Here is a 24,324-nt window from a genome sequence, read left to right on the forward strand (position 1 = left end):
TCAAAATTTGCAGCATTATGTTGCTCACTAGGCAAGCAGCCTATAACGGAATGGAACTGTTTCACCAGTTTTGTGTTGGTTTTGGTTACAAAAGTATTTTTTGTTTTGTTTTAAGTTGTTCTGACAAGGGTGGTCAAACGTTCAGCCCAGAACACTGAATTGTAAGGGGAAATGAAACCTATAAATTTAAGGTGGAAAAGCTAAACAGAATTTGCTGACCTTCTGATTGGCCAATAAATTGTTACTCCCCCCCAAAAAAATACATTTAAAGTGCATGGCTTACCCCAGTGAATCCTGGGAACTGTAGTTTGTTGAGGGTACTAGGAATCGTAGCTCTTAGCTTTTGAGAAGAGTTTCACAAGCAGTGTATGGTCCAGAACTGGGAGGCTGTTGCTTAAAGAAAACAAGACTGGAGTCTTGATGCACATATGCAGCTCCCTGGGTGCACTTAAGAGAGCTCCCTGCATAGTGGTCACATTAATACATTACATTAGGTTCCCAAGATCCTGTAGTCTCAAGTATAAGGCTGTTTTGGCAATGAAACTATTTGGCATGGAAAAGGACACAACGTGTTTTTCTTTTCTTTTTCAAAGTGAAAAAAATGCTTTTATATTTAACCCCCTCAAAAAAATTAACAGAAGTAAATCCTATGTTCAGAAAACAACATTGTCATGCATTACAGTAAAACAAAATATATCTAACATCCATGGCTATGGCTGAAATACCCCACAGTTAACAATTTTACATTCTACAACTGGCCTCTCGTTGAATGTTTCCACTGCTTCCAGTTCCCGGAGAACTTCTGAGCCCTCGATCAGCTGTCTAAAGTAGAGGGGGAAAGCTAGGTAAGTACTAGGAAGCTATTCCAATTATTTTCAAGTCTAGTCACTGCTGTCATGCTGTACAAATATAGATATTGCATCCAGCCAATTAAGCAGTACTGCCTCCATATTTTAACTCAAACATTGCACTTGAGATATACTGCAGAGCTCTTAAACATACCCAAAAGCCACATATTTCTCATTCAAGTAGGGTGCTGGCTGTAGTGTGATGTAGAACTGAGATGCATTGCTGTGGCGTCCTTTGTTGGCCATTCCCAGAACACCTCTCTTGTCATGGAGAACTGCAAAACTTTCATCTAGGAAACAGTTTATAAATGGTGGCAGTGTTCTTTCTACTCATTCACATCTTCCATCTTCCTCACCCATTTGCCCCAGTGCACACTAAGCTATCAGCTGAACAACCTGAAATAGTTATGAACTTTTTAGGTGTAAAAGTTAGAGCTGCATAGTGTGCATAACCTGTCCCAACCAATATCCATGTTAGGTTTCTTCCCGCATCCCCATAATACGTACCAAGCCTTATTCTATTATGTTGCAAGTTTATCTGATTCCACACTCAGTGGCAACCAGTGTTGTAGAGTGGGGCAAGACAAATCACAACATGCGCTCAGAGAATGAGTGTGCCACTTTTAACAGCATTTCTGCATTGACCATAAAAAATATTATTCAGTCTTTTGCTAAACACTTTCTCCAGGATTAAGTTTCACTCTGTTCAGCAGCATATCTACAAGTTCACTTAAATTTGCAGCTATTCATTTCCTCACACTCATTCTAGTTTGGATTTTTCAGGCATACAGTTGCCAAAATGATAAATTGCCAGCAATCAAGATGCAACAGGCCTTTTTACACATGAGCCTTAAGCTGCCTTTGAGTATCTTCTGCACACAAACATCTGATCATTGTGAGGAAGAGAAAGTGAGCACTTGTAATGCAAGCTGACATTCTTGTTAATGTAGTTTTTGCATCTGCACTACACATCTGATGGAAGCAAAAGCCACTTTAAACCTCATGCAGAAAATCACTCAGTCAATTTAACTAATTTCCAGCAGGTATTTGAAAAACATGCATTTTGTGCTTAATTGAATCCCATTGTCTATTACGCTTGTACATTTTGTATTCAGACAATATATTCAGCATAGATTATGCCTCCTAGTTGTTGTCACCAGGACATTTGAAGAACATGCTCCTACCTTCAAAAAAAGGTCCATAAATTGACTCGCCTCCAGTCCCTCTTCCTCCCCTTATGTCTGTATATTAATTGAGAAAAACTAAGGTTATGAAATTACCTTTTCTGTATTAGAAAAAGAGCGTGAAACTTCCAAATGTCACCTTATTAAATATAATTTCATGACACCATCTGATAGGAGTGGCAAACAGTATGATTAATGACTGCTTTCAGCAGAGATCTCTACACTCATGCAAGTTTGTGTTGAATTGACACTATTTTATGTTTGGTTCTATCTGCCCCAAAGGCTCCCATACAATGAAATCTGCACAACACCCTCAATATGATGACCTTCTCTTCCCACTTAATTCTCTTAAAATATTGTCAAATAGTTGGGTTTTTGGCTGAGAAATAGCAGCATGACAGGTAATCAATGCCTGGCCGTTGTTTTTCACACCCAAATCCTCTCATGCACACTGGCTCCATTATCTTCAGTGGAAGGACCAAAACTGTGCATACAAAGGAGTGGGTTTACAAAGCAACTGGCTCAGTCCAAGTGAATGGGGAAGCCCACACTGGTAGGAGCCCTCCATTTATGGATCCCTGCTCATACTTGCAACAAATTGCCAGAGTGATTTGTTTGCAAGCCTTTGAGAGAGAGGGCTAAGGGGGGGGCGGGGAGAGAAAGGCTTTTTATCTTGTAATGAGAATGCATAAATCAGTCTTCCTCAACTTGTTACCCTCCAGGTGTTGTGACATCACCCCAGTCCCCATGGCAAATAGTTAAGGATGAAGGAGGATGTATCCCAATGACACCGGGAGAGCCACGGGATTGGGAAGATTGGTATCAATACTTGTATCATCTCAAAGCACTCTGATGAGTGCAAATGTAATTATACATGTCAAGTAAGACAGGAAAGTTGCATTGTGTCTTTATTGTATAAACAGGTTTCAATACCCACCTCCTCCTTGTATCCATCCATTTTTTACAAGTCGGTGAAAGATAGAATCACGGTAAGTGAGTGGAAGCCCAGACATAGACTTCTTTTTCTCCCCTGAACACAAATACTGGAAGTTTTTACATGTCCTAGGGCAGATATCAGAATAGAGCTGCACAGTGGAGATAGAAAGCATGTGTTAAGTTTCTACAAGCTCAGTCCCAGTGAAGGCCCTTTGTCATGTCAATAGAGACCTCCCCCACAACTTTGGACAATTTTCCAAAGAGGGAATGCCTCTTATAAGATGGTACTTGTCAAGTTGCTAATGTATAAAAATAAGGAGGGGGGGAGGAAAGATAAAATATATTTTCAACTAATGAGGGGATATTTTCAGTATATCAAAATATTTTTAATTGATTAGTCTGTTGATTATCTACTAACCATTCCAGGCTTCAATGAATACAAACGTTCAGCAGTGCAGCATCATAAGGCTGTGCCTATTGCAACCATTTTGAGCAGCTATCCCACCCATCCAGCTCATTTTGGTTCATGCTCAGCAGCAGAAAGCATTAACTGTACAGCCATCTCCTTCTCCTCAATTGTATCTGTACCTATAGTTTGCAATAGGAATATGAATGCCTGCTAGGATGCTACTTGCCTCTGCCCCTGCTATGCATTACACCTCCACATTTTCTTGACTCACTCAGCTTTTAGCAATCAATTGATTGGAATACCACAAAAACACACTGGACATTCAGAAAGAATTAATACATTTGAGATGCAATCCTAAACTCTAATGGGAGAGAAGTTCCTTACACTAGGTATTGGGCTGGCGCTATGTTGTACGATAGCAGTAGAGTATAATAATATTCAGGAAATGGCACAACTGTGCTCCACTGAGGCACCCATGACTCTGCCCGGATGTGACCAATATTTTCTGGCAGCAGAGCTGCAGTGGCCAAATGCTCTACTTCATTGTTGTTGTTTAGTCGTTTAGTCGTGTCCGACTCTTTGTGACCCCATGGACCAGAGCACGCCAGGCACTCCTGTCTTCCACTGCCTCCCACAGTTTGGTCAAACTCATGTTGGTAGCTTCGAGAACACTGTCCAACCATCTCGTCCTCTGTTGTCCAAAAGCATCAATTCTTTGGCTATCAGCCTTCTTTATGGTCCAGCTCTCAGTGTACTTCAATGGTGGCCATTTATCCCACAATCTGCTGGTATAGCAGAGCTTCCATTGAACCCTACAGCCTCTTGGGCATTGGATCCAGAATACAGAATTGTGCCTGTAACATTTTTACATTAACTTTTTACATTAACTTTACATTAACTACATTAACACATGCATATATGCTTCATTTGAATGAGTTGCAGCTCCTTGGAGTTGAATGTTGAGTCTTTTTAAAATACTATGCACTAGATCCAATGCCAAGGTCTGATTTTTCTTCAGCCACTTACCTCAAATAGCAATTTTCCTTTAGGCTCTGCCTGAATAGATATTTCAAAGTACACAAACACATGCTGCCAAAAAAGATAAAGAAAAAAGGCAAAACCACTTGTCAAAATAGAACACAGTGACTAATTGGATAAAGATTCTCTTTTGAACATTAGTCATGCTTCAGAAAGTAAAAGGTTGAATCCCATAAGCAAGAAGCCTCCCAATGTGTTCTGCATCTCTCAAGCTGCCACTTTCCAATTTCCTACTTGTGAGAAATCCTGTCATCAGCTAAGCTGCCAAAGAACTCCGGGTCAATGCAGAAGTTTCTATGTGTTTTAGGGTGCACATTCTTTTCTTAGGCCAGTGGCAAGTCCTTTTGGGCTTAAACTAAGGAAGCATAGTGTTAGGAGTCATTCTGCAAAGAAACAGAAAAAGATGACTGTAACTTTAAGAACTATTTCTGTGTGCTCTGGGTGTGGTTTTCTATGCTGATTAGGTACAGCTGGTGATGAGTACAAAAGGAGGAGAAGTTGCAGTTTGAATTTGCCTGTAAAAGAGAATACCCACATGCTTTGTGTTTGTAAGGTTGTAAATAAAACTCTTGCTTGAGTATTTTACACCTGTCTCATGGTTATGCCACCTGCTGACCGGAAGATACAGCTCCAATACACAGAACATACCCAAAACTCCCCTGTGGTTGTGCAACTTGTGTGAGGAGGAGGGGAGAAGTTTCATCCATGAGCCAACTGGCTTTCAAGGAACTAGTCTGCCATCCATAGGATGGGCCCTTGTGGGCCTTCTCCACAAGCTCCAACACCATGTTGTTTTCTTCCAAAAATTGAAATGAGAATTTTGTTAGCAAAGAGCCCTCATGTTGAAGGACACAGCATTTTCTTGCCATAGCCAGTTATGACCCACGAAGCAATCGTTTTATATACTCTACCTTTCTTCCAGGGACATCAAAGTGGTAACATAGGGTGCCCAGGAAAGAGTGTTTGGAGATGCAGGGAGTGTGTGTTTTGACTACATGCTGTTTTGGCTTCATGTACTATCCCAGGAACATAACCCCTGCATAAGTTGAGAGTTGACTGTATTGTAAGCAAGGAAAGTCATATACCATATGACCTGGTTCAGATATCACATTACAACACAGCAAACCATGATTTGGAGGATGAGGAATGTGTAGCAGACTGGCACTCTGTTTTCTATGCCAATTCCCCCTTCTATTTCCCGATTTCTTCTTACCTGTTTGCTGTGATGTCTGAATCAGGCAAATTATGGTTAGTACTAACCTCCAAACCATGACTTGAAGTGAGTTAGCAAACTATGATTTGGAAAATAGTGCTTAGCAAAGTCCACCTGATTTAGATATGACAGCAACTATGGTTAGTGAATTTAGAAATTTAAAAAGGTGCATGCATGTGGAAGTCCACAGAACATTTCTAATCCTCCGAAGGATTGTTCGAACTGAGACGATAATGCAAAAATAAATAAATAATGAAGTCACACAGGATCACAGCCAATCTAAAATATGGTGACCAGCAGTGAAACGCTCTAGCTGAAGACACATTTTGAAGGTACATTATTGTTCACAGACCTATTTCCTTTGGAAAACCAATAACCTACCTGCTTGTTTCTCATGTATTTAGTGAGGAAATCCTGTGTAATTGCTTCATAAAGTGCAACAGGCTTGAAGTCCTCATAATCCCAAACATCATAGGCCCACTGTAATAGCTGTTTTTCATCTCCAACAAGCTGGCCATCAATAAAGCACATCACGTTGGAAGGATATTCCCATGTTTCCCCTTTTAACTCCTGTGATGAAAATGGCAGTGTTTCAGAATCAGCAGGCATTTAATAGAAAAATTAAACATGAAGATTTTGCAAACAGGGAGAAAACCCACAGAATAACAGTTCTATTGGAAGTACCATGCCTAAGTTCCCGAAGTCAGGTGTCATCACTTCCAGGAAGCAGAGTGCTGGTCTATGTCTTGGAACAGATGGTGTAATCTGCACCTGGTTCAATGCGGTGCCCTTGATTAGTGTTTAACTTCTAAGTTCTTATACTAGGGAAGTACTGTACCATATTATTCAGTACCTCTTCCAATGTTCCTCACAATGCCTGGACAATTTGGACAGAATTTGGACCACTTCAACTTTGTCCTGTGAAGCAGCAAGGCAGAGCATCAATCCTGTCAGCAAAACTCCTTGGAATAAGGATGTGGCATTTCAAATATAAGGCTATGCAAGGATGGGGAGCTTGTGTCCCTCCAGATGTTGTTGGACTCCCATTAGCCCCAGCCAGCATGGCCAATGGTCAGAGAAAATGGGAGATGTAGCACAATGACATCTGAAGGGCCACAGGTTCCCCATTATTGGGCTAGACTAGTGTCCATCAGTGGGAAAGGCTACAATCATATTGCTACTAGTCTGTGGGTGCCAGACTCCCCTGTGTTATGCATTTCAGATTCCCCTGTGTTATGAGTTTCTGAGTGCCAGACACGGAACCTACTTGTTGTGTGCTCAAGCACCTATCTGTGCTTGGTATAATGCAGACTAAAGGCTCATTTTTCCTGAAAAGATGTTATGAGCAGAACCTGGAGAATAAATAAATCATTCAGTCTGAAAGTTTCAGGAGAGTGTGTCTGCTGTAATACCAAAATCAAACCAATCCACTCTGTTTTGGAAATAAGAGAGGAAGAAGAAGAAGAAGAAGAAGAAGAAGAAGAAGAAGAAGAAGAAGAAGAAGAGGAAGAAGAAGAAGAAATACCTTTTTCTTCTCCTGTAAATATTCATCCCATGCAAACTGCAGCAAAGGAAGCACTTTTGGCTCTGCTATCTTGTTTGGAAAATTTTTCCTCAGGCCCTGGTTATTCAAGAGAAAATGACAATATTAAAAAGGACAGTACAGACCTCTTTATAATTGCTGGTGATGGAATCAATCCAATCATAACTGTACTTTTGCCTTGTTTATCTCATTCACACTACTCTATTTCCATGGGGATGGATGAGTTGTACTTGTGATCAGTAAAAACCATGGCAAAATATAATAAGGTCAATTCCTTCTCTGTTTACTCCTGAAAGCAGTTTGAACACTAGGAATGGTAGTGGCAAAGACAACGAGCTAAAATTTAGGATGTCCTAAGTTCACATCTTTCTTCCGTCATGAACTTACTGAGTGTTCATTGCACTCTTCATAGTCACACATCCTGCAATATGGAGAACATAACAGTCATTTGCTTTACAGGATCGATGTGAGACTTACAGTCCCAATTTTCTCCCTATGAACCAGTGTAACTACACACCCTGAAGTCCATTGGCCTTAATGCAGCAGAGCTTGCTCTGTGTCTTTGCCTGGGCAGTGACTAGTTTTAGGCCTTGATTTTCCTCCTTGTTTCCCTGCATCACATCTCTGCCTTCCCACTGGACTACTCCTAAGGTCCCAAACTGATCCTGCAGGGACATAGGGTTGTAGCCAGTGCTGCACATGCAGAGTTCCACTTGCCTGAGAAGGCTTTTCCTTTGTCTCGTCTCCCTGTATGCCTTCATAATATGCTCTGGAGGGTCCCCAGACCCCTTGGAATAGGCTGGGGGGGGGCAGGCTGCAGGGAGGAGGAGAGCAGGGGGAAATCGACTGAACAAATAGAACAACAGTGTTGGATACAACCATCATACTCCTAGCAAATTTGAGCACTCTCAGATGTCTCAGCCAGGTGTATAAAGATGGATATTTATAAACAGATGTCCATTCTTAATCCTTCCTTTTTCATTCCCCTCAGTGAGCTCCTCCATTGTTTCCAATCTTACCCTTCATTCTCTGTGTAATAAAACTCTCGTGTGTTTAGACAGCCAAATTTGTTTATTGAAGTGTCAAAGGCCACATAAGACAAGAGAGGGTCCTGATGTGCCTTCGAGATGCAGACATATTGAAGAAACAGCCTGTCATTGACACAGAAGAGCTGCCTGCCACTTCTCAGTAGTGATATACATGAACATGAATGTGTCATTTTCAAATGAAGCACAGCTAGGAAGCACTGCCGCTGACTGAATTCAAAGAGGTGCAGATTGGAATGTTCCTTCTTCCATGTGGCCACACTCAGAGAGAGTTACACAAACATCTAAAGTGGTTTAGAAATTCAAGGCAAACACCTGGAAGGTGGGCACAAAAGATTTTTGCTACCATACTATATTAGTTAAATGACCATCTTTTTTTGAATCAGGGAGTTGGACATTTTGGCTCCTTGAAAGCAGAGCTTTCCAAACTGTGTGTCGCAACACATTAGTGTGTCGGCTGCAGTGTGTAGGTGTGTCACAAAAATGCTCCCCGCACTCCTCCTGGGGCTGGAAAGGGGTTAGTTTAACCTCTGCTTTGCTAGTAAAATTGAATTACTGTGTTGCAAAATGATGCATTTCTAAAAAGTGTGTCACCAGCATGAAAAGCTCTGCTTTAAAGTCTTGTGGGCTACCACAGACTGCAGTTTCAGTTCTATGGATTAAATGTTAAATGTTAAAGGATAATTTTTATCAAGCAAAGGTTGATAAAATATCAACGATGTGGCACAGAAAATATTCCAGTGCTTCATTTCTCTGCAGAAAAAAAAATCCATTTCATGTGTTCATTAGTAACAGTGAATGGATGCCAACTGCAGTATTAGGCAAGTTTGGCAGTTTCAAAATGTTTACTTTGGTTGCTGAATACAATGAAAATAAATATATTCCCATTCAAACTGATAATTTTCCGATGCAAATTACCCTAATTCATGTATAATTTCGAATTCAAAATTTCCCGGAAAACTTGTATCATCATATAATATTACAAGAGGGTACTCAGATAAGCCAAATGGAAGTGGCAAGTTTCTTAATCAAGCTTTATTTTATTTTATTTTATTTTGGTGAGGAGAGCCCATTCCACAATTGTGCTTTGGAAGGATGTGCTTTCTATTCAGCAACTGCAACTATACGTAATACAACAGCTGAGGAATACAGTCTACATAAAGACCACACAAGAAAAAAAGAGAGGAAGAATGATGTTAGCAAGTGGCTCCAGTAGGAAGAAAAAAGGTCTGCAACTTACGTACCTCTGCTGCACATTTTGCCATGTGAAAGGAGGGTTCTGTGAGAAGCCCTACAACCTCCACCTCTTGCAGCCTCACAGGCTGCACAGCACCCTTTCTCCACATCCTTCACAAAGTTTTCTGTCTTTTCCCCTCTTCTCCTTGCTGCCTCAGTTGCCTCCTTCCCCTCAAACATCCGGGAGAAGGAATAAAAACAATCCTGGTCCCTATAGCGACTCCAATCAGATGCAAGCATTCTGTGCCACTCTGAGTTCTGCTAGCCTGTGATTGGTCCTTGGTTTCTTTAGTATTTCTACAGCACAAGATGACAGAACCAATCACCTTGCAGCTTGTGAGTGATCGTAAGTCCGATGTTGGGGAATGTTTATACAGTGTTCAGATTTCCCACCTTCTCTCTTTTTTTACTGCAGTTAGTGAGAGGTTGTAACTTTATTATTTTTTTAGTTGTGATGCTGATTGAGGTAAGATTGCAGAATCCAAACATTTCAATTAAATAATTCTCATGTTGTACAGGTGACAGTGCCATGACATATTGATTAAGCTATGCCTAGCAAAGTGAGGTCTATAAAAATGGTCTAAAGTGTCATACAAATATTGCAGATATCCCCCTTGTTTTTATTGGGTAACTGTTTATGGCAATATTTTCTATTAATTTATAAACCCTTTAAAAAAACCTATTGCAGACGCCAGTGATTTTAGAATAGCAGATAAGAGCTACTCCGATTAATTTTTTTTGGCCCTGCTGTACTTCAAATCACAGCCCTACTTAAACGCTTAGATATATAAATGGCACATTTATTCTATGTAGGCAGCTTGGAAGAATATAAAATTGACAGAGAGTACATTTTAAGTAAGTAAAATATTTATGTACAATTTATTTTGATAGTTGCATTCTTCTTGTACATTTTTGCCATGCAGTCATCATTTATACATTTATAGTATACCACTTTAATCAGTAATGATTCCTAAAAATCCTGGCAACTGCAGTTAGTTAAGGGTCCTAAGAGTTGTTAGGAGACTCCTGTTCCACTCCCAGAGCTACAATTCTCAGAGTGGTTTAGCAATCAATCCCTGTTCCCAGGGAACAATGTGACACATTAAGCACATGAAAGTATTCCAGGGTAAAACAAAAATAATAATAATAAATCATTTTAACGCTTTTACAGTTATTAGAACCAGTTTTCTGGATAACTCATAACTTTATTTATTCTTGTAGCAACTATCTAGGTTGTAGATGTGTAACATTATTTTCCATTATTGGACATATGCAGAAGCAAGTCAAATGAATGTTACTTTTGTAATTGGATGATTTTATAAAATAACAACATTGCTTTACCTTTAATTTTAATGTAAATACGATTTCTAGAACAAATGATTTATGTGCTTTTCATTCATATTGCAGGAGCATAATCAGAAAATCTGACTGGGGGGAAAAGGTTGACACAAACAGGATGCAAATGAGCTCCTGGCTAGGAAGAAGTGTTAGCAGCATGCAGATAAACTACACAGAGAAAAATGCTAGAAGGATGAATTTATGCATTGTTTTTATTTTAAAGGAGAAACAGTTCCATTTCACATACAAGAGTAAATATGTAGAAGCATGAAAATTTAACCCTTAACTGAGGAAACAGCATTATTTCCCATTCACCTAGTGATTTATTTTTGCAACTGCATCAGTCACAACAGAATTATAAAGTCAGAGAAAGAACTGTTACAATTTGGAAATTTATCCCCCAGAAATTATGTCTTTCTTTTCTAACTCTCCCCCTTTGAATTTTTTTAAATAACAATCTTTTTAAAAAGTCCATTTAAACTTTGATGTGAGCCTAGATAGCTCAGTTGGTTAGACCATGGTGCTGATAACACCAAGGTTGCAGGTTCGATCCCTGTATGGACCAGCTGCGTATTCCTGCATTGCAGGGGGTTGGACTAGATGACCCTCAGGGTCCCTTCCAACTCTACAGTGCTATGATTCTATGATTTATGTTGTATTTTTACTGTTACCAATTATAGAGTTATAGTTTTTAAGAAACAATTTGAGATTTGTGCCATCATAAATCTTTAATTATGAAACCATTTTTAACCTAGAATAAAAACAGTATTGTGTTCTCAAGGCAAAATATGAAGCTGTGTTTAAAATTTAAATATGTGATTAAGGTATCCTGCACTTATCTCTAGCATTTGAAAGTAATTATGTTGTTTTGCAGAGATGATGAATGTTCATTCTCATCTCTTTTTTTGCTGTAAAAGCTTTTCTGTTGTAAAAGCTAAGGCACAGAAAGTTTACGATTTGGCTATAACTATACTATCGGCAGAGTGACTAACTGAATCAAAGATTATTAATAGCTTATTCTAATCATCACATTATATCACCTTTGTAAGAAGAGAATGTTTGAATGTTTACATAAGGAACATTCTTATGTAATACCAGCAATCTGTGGTAAGGTCCTTACTACACTCCCCAAGGCTTTTGTATTTACTTCACTAGACAGGACAGCTCTCTCTCTCTCGTGCGCTCTCTCTCGTGCGTGTGTGTGTGTGTGTGTGTTTCACAGAGAGGCGTTCTGGACACATTCCTTCATGGTATTGAAGAGGAGCATTTGATTGTGTCGCTCCACATATACATCACCGCATGGTCTCTGGGTAAAAGTGAGTAACGTGACAAAAACAGTCAAAAGATGCAAAAGATTGCAAGTGACACATTTTTGATGCCCACCGTATTGCAGAGAATAGGTACATGGGTGATTGCAGACATGATATGACATAATATTTGTCCTTAACTTTGGCTGTGTCAAGAGCACCTCCCCTCAACACAGCTTAGCACCACATCCAACTGTTAAGCATGGATAACACAAGGGTGCCAAGATAACCTGGAAGGTTCTACTTCCAACATTGATAGTATTATTCCACTGGTGTAGACAATGCTGTTGAAGCTTCCTTATGGTCAATTGTATCAGATCTACTTCCAACCTCCCAGAAGAATGGTGGTTGGATGTGCAAACTGTTGTGCAAGCTGGACCAAGAAATGAAAAAGCAGAGGCCAAATGCACATCAAAATGTTTATCAGAGGGTAGCTATCTGCTAACTGTGCATTATTGAAGTAGAACATGAATTCCTCTCCACAACAAGCAGAACTAGACTATGGTCTATTTCAGGTCCAGTAAAACAGTGGTTTAGCAGACTGAGAATGAATGTTATGTCTTCACGTTCCCTCCCCGCTGCTTAAACAACTGTGTCCAAGTTCATAATCAGAAACTGGCATTTAAGAAATCCCAGAAGCATTGCATTAAGATGCAAGAGAGAAAATAGGATGGAAGAGCGGGGTACACAGTCATAACACTTGTTGGTCTAATAAACCATGGCTTACTGTTGAATTTAAATTAGGCCTATATACAACTAGAGGTGAATCATGAATTGAATCGGCAAAGCCTAATGTAAAACCCAAACAAGAAAAACAATTTTCTTTAAGCCTGTAGGTGGCACTTTTCAGGATGGCCTGTCCACACGTGGTCAGAAGTCCAACTTTACTCTTCCATCCTTTTGAAATTACACGCATATGCTTATACATCAAGACAAATCTTAAAACTGGATTGGAAATTGTGGTTTAACTGGCAATATTGCACATGTATTCGCACATATAAAATGGCAATATGTATTTTCCAGCTTGCCATTGTAATGCACATAAATAAGCACAACTGCTTTTCCATGGGAAAGGAAGGAAGGAAGGAAGGAAGGAAGGAAGGAAGGAAGGAAGGAAGGAAAAAGAAAATAATTCCTCTGTAGATATCCAAGAGCAAAGTAGAACTCTGAAAACAAGCACATAATTATACAGTGCATGATCCAGGTGAAGTTAATTTTTACATCCCATCAGCTTAAATGGGAGCAAGTGAAAAGCTCTTTTCCACTAAAACAGCTAAAATGGTTGGATCCCACCAACAGTATCTCAATAACTATTGCAAAATACGCATGGGTCTTGACTATGAAATCACCCTATCAATATATATTTAAGTTAAGAAAACATAAAAATAAAAAATACTCAGCTTTACAATAAAGTGAACCATCAGTATTACCAAAATGCAAATTTAAATAGATAGATGAAATATGACTTGGTTTGACGTCATTTCACTTTTGATAAATAAATAAAGAAGCAAAACAGCCCTTATTTTAAAAAGTCTGTCTCTCAATATGATGATCATCAGATGACTGGCCTACAGTCAGAGACTGCTGAGGTGATTCAGAGACATGTACAGTTTGAGTCTGTCCCTTGCTCATTTGAGGAGGTAGGACTGTAGTTTGGCTGATGCGAAACTCCTGGCTAGGTTCCTGAGCCACCTGCAGGTGCTGGCTTGGATGCGATGTTCCTGTGGTGATCTGGAGCACTTCTGCTGGATTCTGATTGGCATGTAGATGCTCCAGGGCTTCTTTAGAGAGCGTGATGACGTGCACTTGCTCAGCCTGTGGAGGTTCCATCTGGCTGCTCACAATGTTAATATTCTGAATCTGGTCTGCTGGCTCTGGCTGGGTGGAAAGGAGCAAGTTCTGTAGCTGCTGGGGTGGCTGAGTGAGAAGGGTAAGACTGCCTGCATGGTCCGTCATCACATTTTGGGTGCCATCTGCAGTGACAACACTAATACCTTCGCTATGGCTGGGCACAAAATTGATATTGTGCACAGAATCTGTGACCAGCAGCTGGATCTCCTGCGCTCCAGAAGTGGAGAGTTGATACTGCTGCAACTGAAGAATGTTCCTGACTTCGTCTGTGCTGCTGCTGTTGCTGCTGGGAGCACTGCTTGCTTCCTGTAGCTGCTTTTCTTTGATGTGGATCTTTAAATGTGACTTCAAATTGTCTAGGCGCGCAAACTGCACGCTGCACTCCGAGCAAGAAAAGGGCTTTTTGCCAGTGTGTAAGATACAGTGTCTCCTCTTGGCACTGGAATCAGAAAAGGATTTCCCACAAATGCTGCATGTGTAAGGTTTTTCTCCTCTGCAAGGGAAGACAGGTTAGCTTCATCAAGTACGTGAAAGCTTGGAGGATACAGACATTTCACAAAATTTCATGATGCAGTGCGAGACAGGATCACCCCAGTGTACTTATGCTGCCCGCATTGCCTTGGTATGGTTTTATCTCTAGTTTACCAAGTTGGCATGTAGTCAGCAGCCTAGTAACGAGGTGGGCAGGCTACAGCACAGGCCACAGCCAGGCATACAGGGCCCCCTTGCTTCCATATACACATTTAAGCTGCTGTTATTTAGAAGACTGCCAGCATGTGGCTAGAAATGTCTTGGGAACAGGGAGTATTTTGAGAGTGCTGATAAAGCTGTATTACATCAGCAAAGTCCCCATCATTGTGATGAGCACACTGATAGGAGTTGGGAAGAGCTTGCAGAATGCTAAGTAGGCAAGGCCAGACTGGCTTTCGTTTTCTTTTCCCTTCTACTCCAGGCTGCCACTAAGGGTGGCATGACACCATCATCGTCTTCCACACTGCCTTGCAGCAAACAGTTGCCTTTCCTGCAATTTGAGATCAGATGGGAAGCTGAACTGAAAATACATTGCACTCCCTCCATGTTCCCATCACATTTTCTGCATCCCCATCTTCCCAACCTTTTAACGGTAGCCTTCAAAATCCCTTCGTGAGTGACCAAATCATTATCCAACTAAGTTCTACTCAGAGTAAGCCAAATAAAATTAAGTTGGTCATGTCAATTAATTTCAGTAGATCTACTCTGAGCAGGCTAAAGACTCCTGTTTTTATATACTATGATTTGTAGCTGGCCTACAGAACACAAATTTTAGTATACCTTTGGGGTACAAGGTCAGCTTTTAAACTGTTCAAAAAAATCCCATTTTGTATTTTCAGCTAAATATTCAACTTCTGTAGTTACAGTGGACACCCAGTCTGCAACAATTTAGACTCAAAGCATTTCCCATAAAAAAAACTAGTTCCTGACATGCAACCACACAAAACAAAAGGAGGAATAGCATACCTGTGGATTCTTATGTGAGTCTGGAGAGAGCTTTTCGCTGTGAAGGACTTGCCACAAATTTCACATGTAAATGGCTTTTCACCTACAAAAACATGTTGGTTAGTGTAACAGCAAGATACCACTGTTTAATTAAAGGCTAGCATGATTTTTAAAAATACACTCAATTACAGTGTGTGGGACTTTGACATCTGAGCAATATCTTACTAACCAAACAACAGCACCCCTCTAAATATAATTCTACCAGCACACTGTTTGTGATGGAACATACCAAGAGCTATGACTGCAGAGCATCAAATATAATAGCAGCTACCACTTATAGGGAGTATTCTGGCTGTAGGAGATAATTGTGGCAATAAATTTGGGATTAACTGGAAAGCCTGTCAGAATTTAAAGAGCACTGGAAAAGAAGGGACTCTCTTTCATCTAAGTAATATTCAACAAATCTCATGGCTAATCAACACACAAAAAAGGAGAGAGATAGAATCCATCATGCTCTTCTTCCTCATCAAAACAAAAAAAATTTTTTTCTTTCCAGTAGCACCTTAAAGACCAACTAAGTTAGTTCTTGGTATGAGCTTTCGTGTGCATGCACACTTCGTCAGATATCTGACGAAGTGTGCATGCACACGAAAGCTCATACCAAGAACTAACTTAGTTGGTCTTTAAGGTGCTACTGGAAAGAAAAAATTTTTTTTTGTTTTGACTATGGCAGACCAACACGGCTACCTTTCTGTAACTTCCTCATCAAAGTCACTTTGGATGTCAGCAGCTGCATCAAGTATTCCTTCTGTACTGTTCCTAAAATGTTGCTAGACAATATGGAAGGAATTCACAGTGCATGCAGCTCCTTTTCCTGCAAGCATTGCTTCCCCTGGAAGTTGAACCTATGCTAGCCTGGGAAGGAATATAGCATTGTGGCTTCCTTCCACACAGCTTAAGTCCTTCAATGTTGTTGGAAGGTCCCATACCACTGAGGTAACATGAGAAGGAAGCTTACAGAAACGTTTCACAGCATAACACTTCATTTTGTTGAAAAACAATGCTTTATTTGGTTTTGGTGGGGGGCGTTGTTTGAATGATTGAAAACTGTTAATGTTTTATATAGCCTTTCTTCTTTTTTAAATGGCACAATATATTTATGTTTTTAAATGTAAGTAGCTTGGAGACTTTCTTACAAACAAGTGACTAATAAATCCTACAAGCGCTTATCCATATTTCTTTTTTGTCATTCTGCTCATGGTTTTCAATCACATAGCCTCCACATCCCTCTGTTCTCTAAAAGAAACTCAAGGAACCTGCTTTGTATCAGTAGAGTCCTGCACATTACGGATTCGGCGCTGTTTAGGATTCACCAATCCAGATTAAAATCCATTTCTACCACATTTATTCTCTGGAGCATATTGCTGTCTCTTCCAATTCAGCTGTGCATCAACATTCCCAATGTGAATATCAATTTGCGCCTAGCTGGTGCTAAACTCTCCCAGTAGGAGGGCAAATCTCTTATTTGACCTGACACTAACTATAGGCTTGTGTGTTCCAGCACACTGCTATGCCCAGAGGCCAAACCCAAAGGACAGCTGTCTCTTCTCTGAAAGAAATATGGAGGGGCATTACCTGTATGTGTTCTTAAATGTTTCTTTAACTGAGCTGCATCCATGAATTTGCGATGACACAGGTTACATTCTGGCAAAGAATGGCCTTATTACAAAAAGAAAAATAGGTATCCGTTATCTTTTCTGAGTCTATTACTATTATTTATTAAAATGTCTGTCCTGCCTTTTGGTCCAACAGCACTGTCAAGGTAGCACACAAACATACAAATCTGACATATCCCGAATCAAACCAATGCCACAGTTAAGAGAAGCAACACAAGGCAGTTATAGAAAGAACATTATTTTCTGGTATTCAGAGAGATTTGAGTTGGTTAAATATTGTTTCCATCACAACATTAGTTGTTTTAAATACTACTGACAGCAGAGTATTAGAGAGACAGCAGAACATTAAAGTTCACATAGGCTTCTGTGGACCAAAAGGATCATGTTTGCCATTCCTAGCTTCCCTCTGGAGCCCAAGACCAGAGGTGCTACACACATATAGGCACTGTAACCCAATGTGTATAGTTAGAACATCATGAAGAATGTAGAAGCATAAAGCACAAGGAAATTCATGCTACTTTTACTGTGCTTTGGGATAGAGAGGGGATGTGCAAAGTTATAATCATACATCTACCCCACTGGAAAATGCTTGGGAGCAGTAGTTGTACTCTTCACAAGAAAAGTTATGTTGTCCTAGAAGTGTGGCTCACACTCCTGTCCATGCTTGTACACAAAGTCACCTTAGGTGGTATCCTCAACTCTGGAATAGCCTCAAAGATGGGAATATTCAAGCTAAGCATTCAAAAGACTCACATTCCTTCTTAGCATGGAACTAATATATAAATACCCTCTGATAGCTTGATACCGTTATTAAAAAGAGACTCATTTGAAAAACGTAAGAAAGACAATGTGCTAAAAAAATTCCAACAAAATCCACCACGCCTCTTAAATTTGTTATACCTGTGTGAACTCTGTAATGACTCTTAAGTTGTCTCTTTTGGCTGAAGTATTTTCCACACTGATCACAAGTAAAAGCTTTCTGACCTGAAAGAAAAACAGAGGAGTTTAGAAGATATTTCAAAGAAATCACATCAGATATCACTGCATAGCTTATATTATGTTTAGTCTGGGTCTTACTCAAACATACAACTAAACACCAAGCAAAAACAATCCTGTGCATGTTTATTCAGAGGCAGGTCCCCCTGTCTTCAATGGGGCTTATTCCTGGGGGAATTCAGAGAGCCTTATATGTGTAATTATCAGGAATGTTACTCCACAACATGTGGTGATAGAGAACAGCCTAGAAAGCTTTTTAAAAGGATTCAACGAGTTCATGGAGGATAAAGTCTATGAAAGGTTATTAGCCTTACCAGCTAAATTGAACTTCTGTGTGCAGAGGCAGTATACCAGATGCTGAGGACAAAGCATTAGGAATGATACCCATTATGTTAGTCATACATGGAATAGACCCACTGAATTCAACAGATTTCAGAGGGCCCATTCTGAGTACAACTTAAGTTGGATATCAGGATTAGCCAAACTCTTCATGTACTACTTTGTAAGGGCCCAGAGGCCTCAGGCATTCTGCAGTTGGAAACCATGTTGGGCTTAATGGATCTAGAAACTGATCCAACCAAACAATTATTTGCTAATTAATTTACACTCTTAGCACAGCTAAAATGCTCTTGACTTTACCTGTATGAAGGCTCATGTGCTCCAGGAGTGAATGTTTTGTTGTTAAAGCCTTACTGCAAACAGTACAAGTGTATGGCCGTTCTCCAGTATGCATTCGCTCATGAACTTGGAGAGAGTGTTTCTGGGAAAAGCCTTTACCACATTCACTGCACTTAAACGGGCGCTCCCCTAAAAACAAGGTACCAGGTTTGTGAGTGGCAAATAGTTAGACAATTCAAGTTGACAGAAAGATGCTTCAAACCACGTTATTTAAAAGAAAACCCCAAACATTTTTTCAAAACTGTAGGTTAAGAAAAATAAATTGAATGGTTATCGTGAAATCATTATTAATAACTTGATGGTATTCAAAGTGCTTCACACACTGTATTTACACAAATCTAATGCACCATCAAATCTAATGTGCACCTCAATTTTCAAAACCTTTAAACCAAAAAAGTGTTTGCTATGTCAGCGTTGTTTTTCAAGCTTGAAATCAAATTTAATGTGCACCCACATTTTCGCGACATGATTTGGCTCAAAAAAGGTGTACATTACATTTGAGTAAATATGGTATGTTCTCAGGAATCCTAACAACTGCCCTGCAAGGTTGCTCAGTATTAATAATATCAAACTGCCAATGGAACGGCAAAGAATCAGGGCCATGCCAAAGGCCACTGACTTAATCTATGGACTTCCTGATTTGCAAACCACAGCTATACACACTATTGTAAGGACCTGTGTAAATTTATTAATTAATAACAACAACAATTATGCAATTCTTATCTTATAAATTCAGCAGTAGCATATATGTTTTGACTTTGCAAAATTTACCAATAAGTTATACAGCAGATGATGGAAACATTAGACTTTCTTTTTGCATTGGGACAGTGCCTGCTGGGTTCTTCAGCTTAGAAAGCAGACCTTCCCAGTCAAGATGCATTGGGGCAATGAATGATCATGACAATGTGAGTCCACTGCCATCCCCATAAACCATAGCAGCTGGCCATTATTGCATTACGTTGCGGGGAGGGGGGGAATATTCAGAAAAATATTATGGAGAAACCACCTTCATCAGTTCCTCTTTTGAAAGTTAAGAGCTTGACAAAGTTCTATGCTGAAGTTTTAATGAAATGTTTTGATGAATAGATTCAGTAAAAGAATATTCTAGAAAAATCAAGCAGTATTTAGACAACAGTATTCTATGCTATGTGTAGGGACGCGGGTGGCGCTGTGGGTTAAACCACAGAGCCTAGGACTTGCCAATCAGAAGGTCACGACGGGGTGAGCTCCCGTTGCTCGGTCTTTGCTCCTGCCAACCTAGCAGTTCGAAAGCACGTCAAAGTGCAGGTAGATAAATAGGTACCGCTCCGGCGGGAAGGTAAATGGTGTTTCTGTGCTCTGGTTCGCCAGAAGCGGCTTAGTCATGCTGGCCACATGACCCAGAAGCTGTACGCTGGCTCCCTCGGCCAATAAAGCAAGATGAGTGCCACAACCCCACAGTCGGCCACGACTGGACCTAATGGTCAGGGGTCCCTTTACCTTTACTATTCTATGCTATGTAAATATTTTGCGCTGTATCACGCAACAAAATATATAGACACAAAAAGGAACATCTGAATGTAGTCTATATAGAGTCAATAGCTGCTTTTCATATAATAAATAGGATGTTATTTGGCATATGGGTTTTGTTTTCTCGACTTTTGGAGTGTGCAAAAACATTTTTTCTGCTACATTGTTTATAAATTTAAAATGGACTTTTTGTTTAAACTATTTATCTAATGATTTTTAGTGTGTGATTTCATCCAATTTGTAACTGGATTGATTTCATTAATTTTATATACTTAGCCTATGGTCATGCAATAAAAATTACATTACACCTTATGAGCTAGCTAAAACATTTCAATAAAAAACACAGTTTAAGGAGCATTGTGGCTATGGTATGCAACAATTATATTACTGAATGAAATAAACTGATCATTAGTACCTACCCGTATGACTTCTTCGGTGAATAGCTAAAAAATGGTTATATTTAAATACCTTCCCACAGTCTTTGCACTCAACTTCAGAACCTGTACGTTTTCTTCTCCTATCATGTCTCTTTTTCAGCCCATTGTCCTCTTCATCACCAATAAGTTTATAATCTCTTAGCTTGATAGACCGCTGTATCCTACGTTTGCTGTAACGACTCTGACTGGCCTGTATACTTTGGCATTTAGGATCATAGTTCTCATCTTTTTCAGTGGAGACACTCACCGCAGCATCTGAACTACAAGCATGATCAGTATCTCTTGCTTCTCTGCTTACAGGAACCTCCTCATTGGAATCTCTGTCTTCCACCACAGCATCTTTATCCATAAAGTTTTGCTTATTATGAACAGAGTTGTTCTCTCTTAACTGAGCATCTTCAGCAGATATCCCAAGTTTTTCCTCTTGGATATTCTTCACTTTTCTTGGTCTTCCACGTTTTCGCTTTGGTGGATCTTCACTTTTCTTGTCATTTGTCAAGGCAGCAACTGTGCCCCCATTAGTAGGCGTGGCAGATAATGCGCTGCTAAAATTCTTCTCTTGTTCTGTGTAAGCCCTTACTAAATCGTTCACTTTGAGGAGATGAGCTGTGGCTAAAATCTGCTCTGTACTTTTTTCACTAGCTTGCAGAGAACCAGTGTAGATAAACTCCAAAAGTGCACCAAAAGCATCTGACACCATTCCTTCCAGCATATAGATCGACTGGCCAATCTCTCCCTCATCAACAAACATCATGGAGAAATATTCACTGCTGGCAGCAAGTAAAGCTTTGTGTGCTCTAAAGTGAACATTTTCTACAATTAAAGTGATATCACACAAAAAATCTTTTCTCCTCTGTTCTTCAAAACTGGCCAGAATAGTATCTCTGTGAACTTGTGAGTGGATGATTATACGCTTCTCAGAAGCATCAGGAACTGCTGCATCCATTGTTGCTGTAAACAGAAGAAAGGTTGAGAAACACTGCTGTGATTCAAGGAGCTTCTTCATGATTGGAAAAGTTCTTTTGTGTGCACATGGGGCGATTACAGAACACCACACAGAGCATTAACTGCTGTTCTGGAGGATTCCCCAATCTCCTAAAGTGGCTTGGAAGTTAGCTTTTTTTATCTCTCCCTGTTGGTTTGGATGCATGGAGTATTCTTCCATGAAGATAGACTATCAGTCCATCTGTTTAGGGAAGTTTTTAATGTCTGATGTTTTATTGTGTTTTTAATATTCTGTTGGGAGCCGCCCAGAGTGGCTGGGAAAACCCAGCCAGATGGGTGGGGTATAAATAATTATTATCATCATCATCATCTAGTTCAGTATTATCTACACCAACTGGCAGCATTTGTTCCAGTCTTCAGAAAGGATACTTTGCTTGGGTAGCTATACTTTTAAAAATAAATGTAGTAATTTACTAAGGAAGCTCTTCATATTGACCAAGCATTCTTCTGCTTAGAATTCTCTATTCCTGTTCCCAATAAAGGACCATGAGACAAAGTAACTCTGTTATAAATGATGTCTCTAGAGCAGCCTAAGGTTCATCTGGTCCAATGTTTTATTTCTATTAGCAGCAGGCCAGAAATTCTCAAACAGAGCTTGATGGTGACAGAATTAGTTGCCCCAGCATCTATACTTGAACATGGAGGCTACACTTGGCTTTTATGGCCAATACCCAACGGCCAACTCAACTTCTATGAATTTGTCTATGCACTAAAGTATTTCTTGCATTCATGGTAAGAAATGCTTACCTTAGAAGACACAGTGTTGTAAGGAAAATAGTAGCATTAATACTGTATGCCAGAAATGGATTTAAGAGACCAAAGCAAGAATGCACCTCTTAGGAATATAAAAAGCTGCCTTATACCAAGACAGATCATTGGTCTATCTAGCTCAATATTGTCCATACTGATTGGCAGTGGATTTCCAGTAAGGATTCTCTCCCAGACCTACCTAGAGATGCCAAGGACGGAATCTAAGATCTTCATGTAAAACATGTGCTCTGCCACTGAGCCATGGCCCCTCCCGATAGCTTGTTTTCTCAGTATACCACATACCCCAAATTCTAAGCATAAATCAGTCTAGATTGCAGCCAGATAAATAATTTGCATTTTGAGGAGGGAGGGTAAAAGAGACAAGTTTTCACTGCCTGGTAGGAAATACCGGTAACTGTAAATTTATAGGACCTTTTCACAGAGGTTGTGAATCTACCGGGCACAACATTCTGCTACTCAAAGTATGCAGAGCAGCTTGCAATATAACCAAATAGCATAGCAAAGCCCAACTGAGCCTCAAACTTGTGTGTATTATTTCCCTGGAATAAGGAATTGTGTAGTAACCACCTTTGCTCAGTAAGATTAGCCTTAAGAAAGTATTTTATTAGATCACTATTGGGCTCATCATATCAGCAGAAATCATCTGGTTTTCTTTTCCAATGCTTTTGCAAGTTTAGAGTAAAGGAAAACAATCACTGGCTGTTTCATGTCCTGTTCCGACGTAGCCTTTATCTGCAGTCATCTGCATGTGCCATCTACTCACAATACTATCACTAAGAACATCAAAGATATCAAGTTGTACGCATTCCAAAAAAACATTTTTATATCACAGTTCCATAAAGACAACAAGAGTATGCTAAAGTTCCTTCCAATGAACTTGTTCCAGGAGGGAAATATCTCACTAATGAAAGAATAGTCAAAACTAATTTTCTCCCTTATTATTCTCTAAACTCCTCCCACCTAATGACTCCCATTGACAACCAATGAGAAAAACAAAAACAGAAGAAAAGGGAGTTATGATGATGATGATGATGATAGCAGAAAGATAAAGAACCGGAAAAGGGAGTAAACCTGGCCATTCTCTTCTCTCCTCTCTCCAGGGGGAGGGGTCTGTGTGGGAAGAAATCAAAATTCTATCCTCTGTCCCTTTTTACTTTTCTTGACAATAAGTTCAACAGGTGATGCTTCTTCCATCACGGCGTGGAGATGCCAAATACCAGAAAGGCTCCACCTGCCGAATTCCTGCTTCTTGGGCGATTATTAATTGAAAAGGCGCAAGAGCCTTGCCAGGAAAGACAGCGCTGGCAGCCCAGCCCCACACCAGAAACTGCTGTCAACTAGGAGCAGGACAAGGGACCACCCTGACTGGGAAAGAGTGGCAGGCGCAGGAGCATGGAGGGAAAGGGGAGGGGGGAGGCGGAGCCCTCCTCGGTGGAGACCGTTATCAGCGCTTCAAAGGGGAGGCAGACTCACCACACGCGAAGGCGGCTCCGGACCCCGAGCCCCCTGACAGGCAGTTGAGCAAGAAGCCGAACGCGCAGGCCAAAAGCGGCAGCCGCGCACCCCGGAAGTGACGCTAGCGCGGAGCAGGAAGTGGGTCAGAAATCCAGCGCGCGGCAGTGGGCGGAGCAAGATAGAAAGTGCGCTGCGATGGAGTCTCCGAAGGGCGCAGGCGGCTCAGGTGGTTCATTTGCTGCTCTCAGGCAGTCAAGCGGGAGCTGGCCGCGGAAAGGAGGCACGTCTGGCGTATTGTTGCATCGGCAGGGATGAGTCAAGGGCGGGCGTCCCATCCTCTGCCGCTTCCTTCCCCGAAGTTGGACGGCACAA

The 24,324-nt window shown here is 40.4% G+C and overlaps 2 protein-coding genes across 3 annotated transcripts in view; both read right to left on the reverse strand.

Moving 5' to 3' along the window:
• Positions 1–6,157: 6,157 nt before the first annotated feature.
• Positions 6,158–24,076, reverse strand: ZBTB24 (zinc finger and BTB domain containing 24). Of its 2 annotated transcripts, none has more exons than XM_083608553.1 (8): positions 23,971–24,076; positions 20,704–21,672; positions 18,737–18,904; positions 18,002–18,085; positions 17,061–17,144; positions 15,447–15,528; positions 7,154–7,249; positions 6,158–6,198 (listed from the first exon to the last, which is right to left on the reverse strand). In XM_083608553.1, the coding sequence occupies exons 2-7, from the start codon at positions 21,665–21,667 to the stop codon at positions 7,243–7,245; spliced, it is 1,389 nt and encodes a 462-aa protein (XP_083464679.1). In that variant the 5' UTR covers positions 21,668–21,672; positions 23,971–24,076; the 3' UTR covers positions 6,158–6,198; positions 7,154–7,242. The 2 variants fall into 2 exon arrangements, with proteins under 2 accessions (XP_083464679.1, XP_083464678.1); XM_083608552.1 differs by lacking the exons at positions 6,158–6,198; positions 7,154–7,249 and adding exons at positions 10,986–11,271; positions 11,421–14,442.
• AK9 (adenylate kinase 9) overlaps positions 8,893–24,324 on the reverse strand; it is a 74,598-nt gene continuing 59,166 nt past the window's right edge. The window contains exon 38 of the mRNA XM_083608490.1: positions 8,893–8,968. Within this exon, the coding sequence (XP_083464616.1) occupies positions 8,908–8,968 (61 nt within the window). The 3' untranslated portion in view covers positions 8,893–8,907. The remainder of the gene's footprint in view (positions 8,969–24,324) is intronic.

The sequence above is a fragment of the Podarcis filfolensis genome (assembly GCF_964270895.1).
Source record: "Podarcis filfolensis genome assembly, chromosome: 3".
NCBI classification, from domain to species: Eukaryota; Metazoa; Chordata; class Lepidosauria; order Squamata; family Lacertidae; genus Podarcis; species Podarcis filfolensis.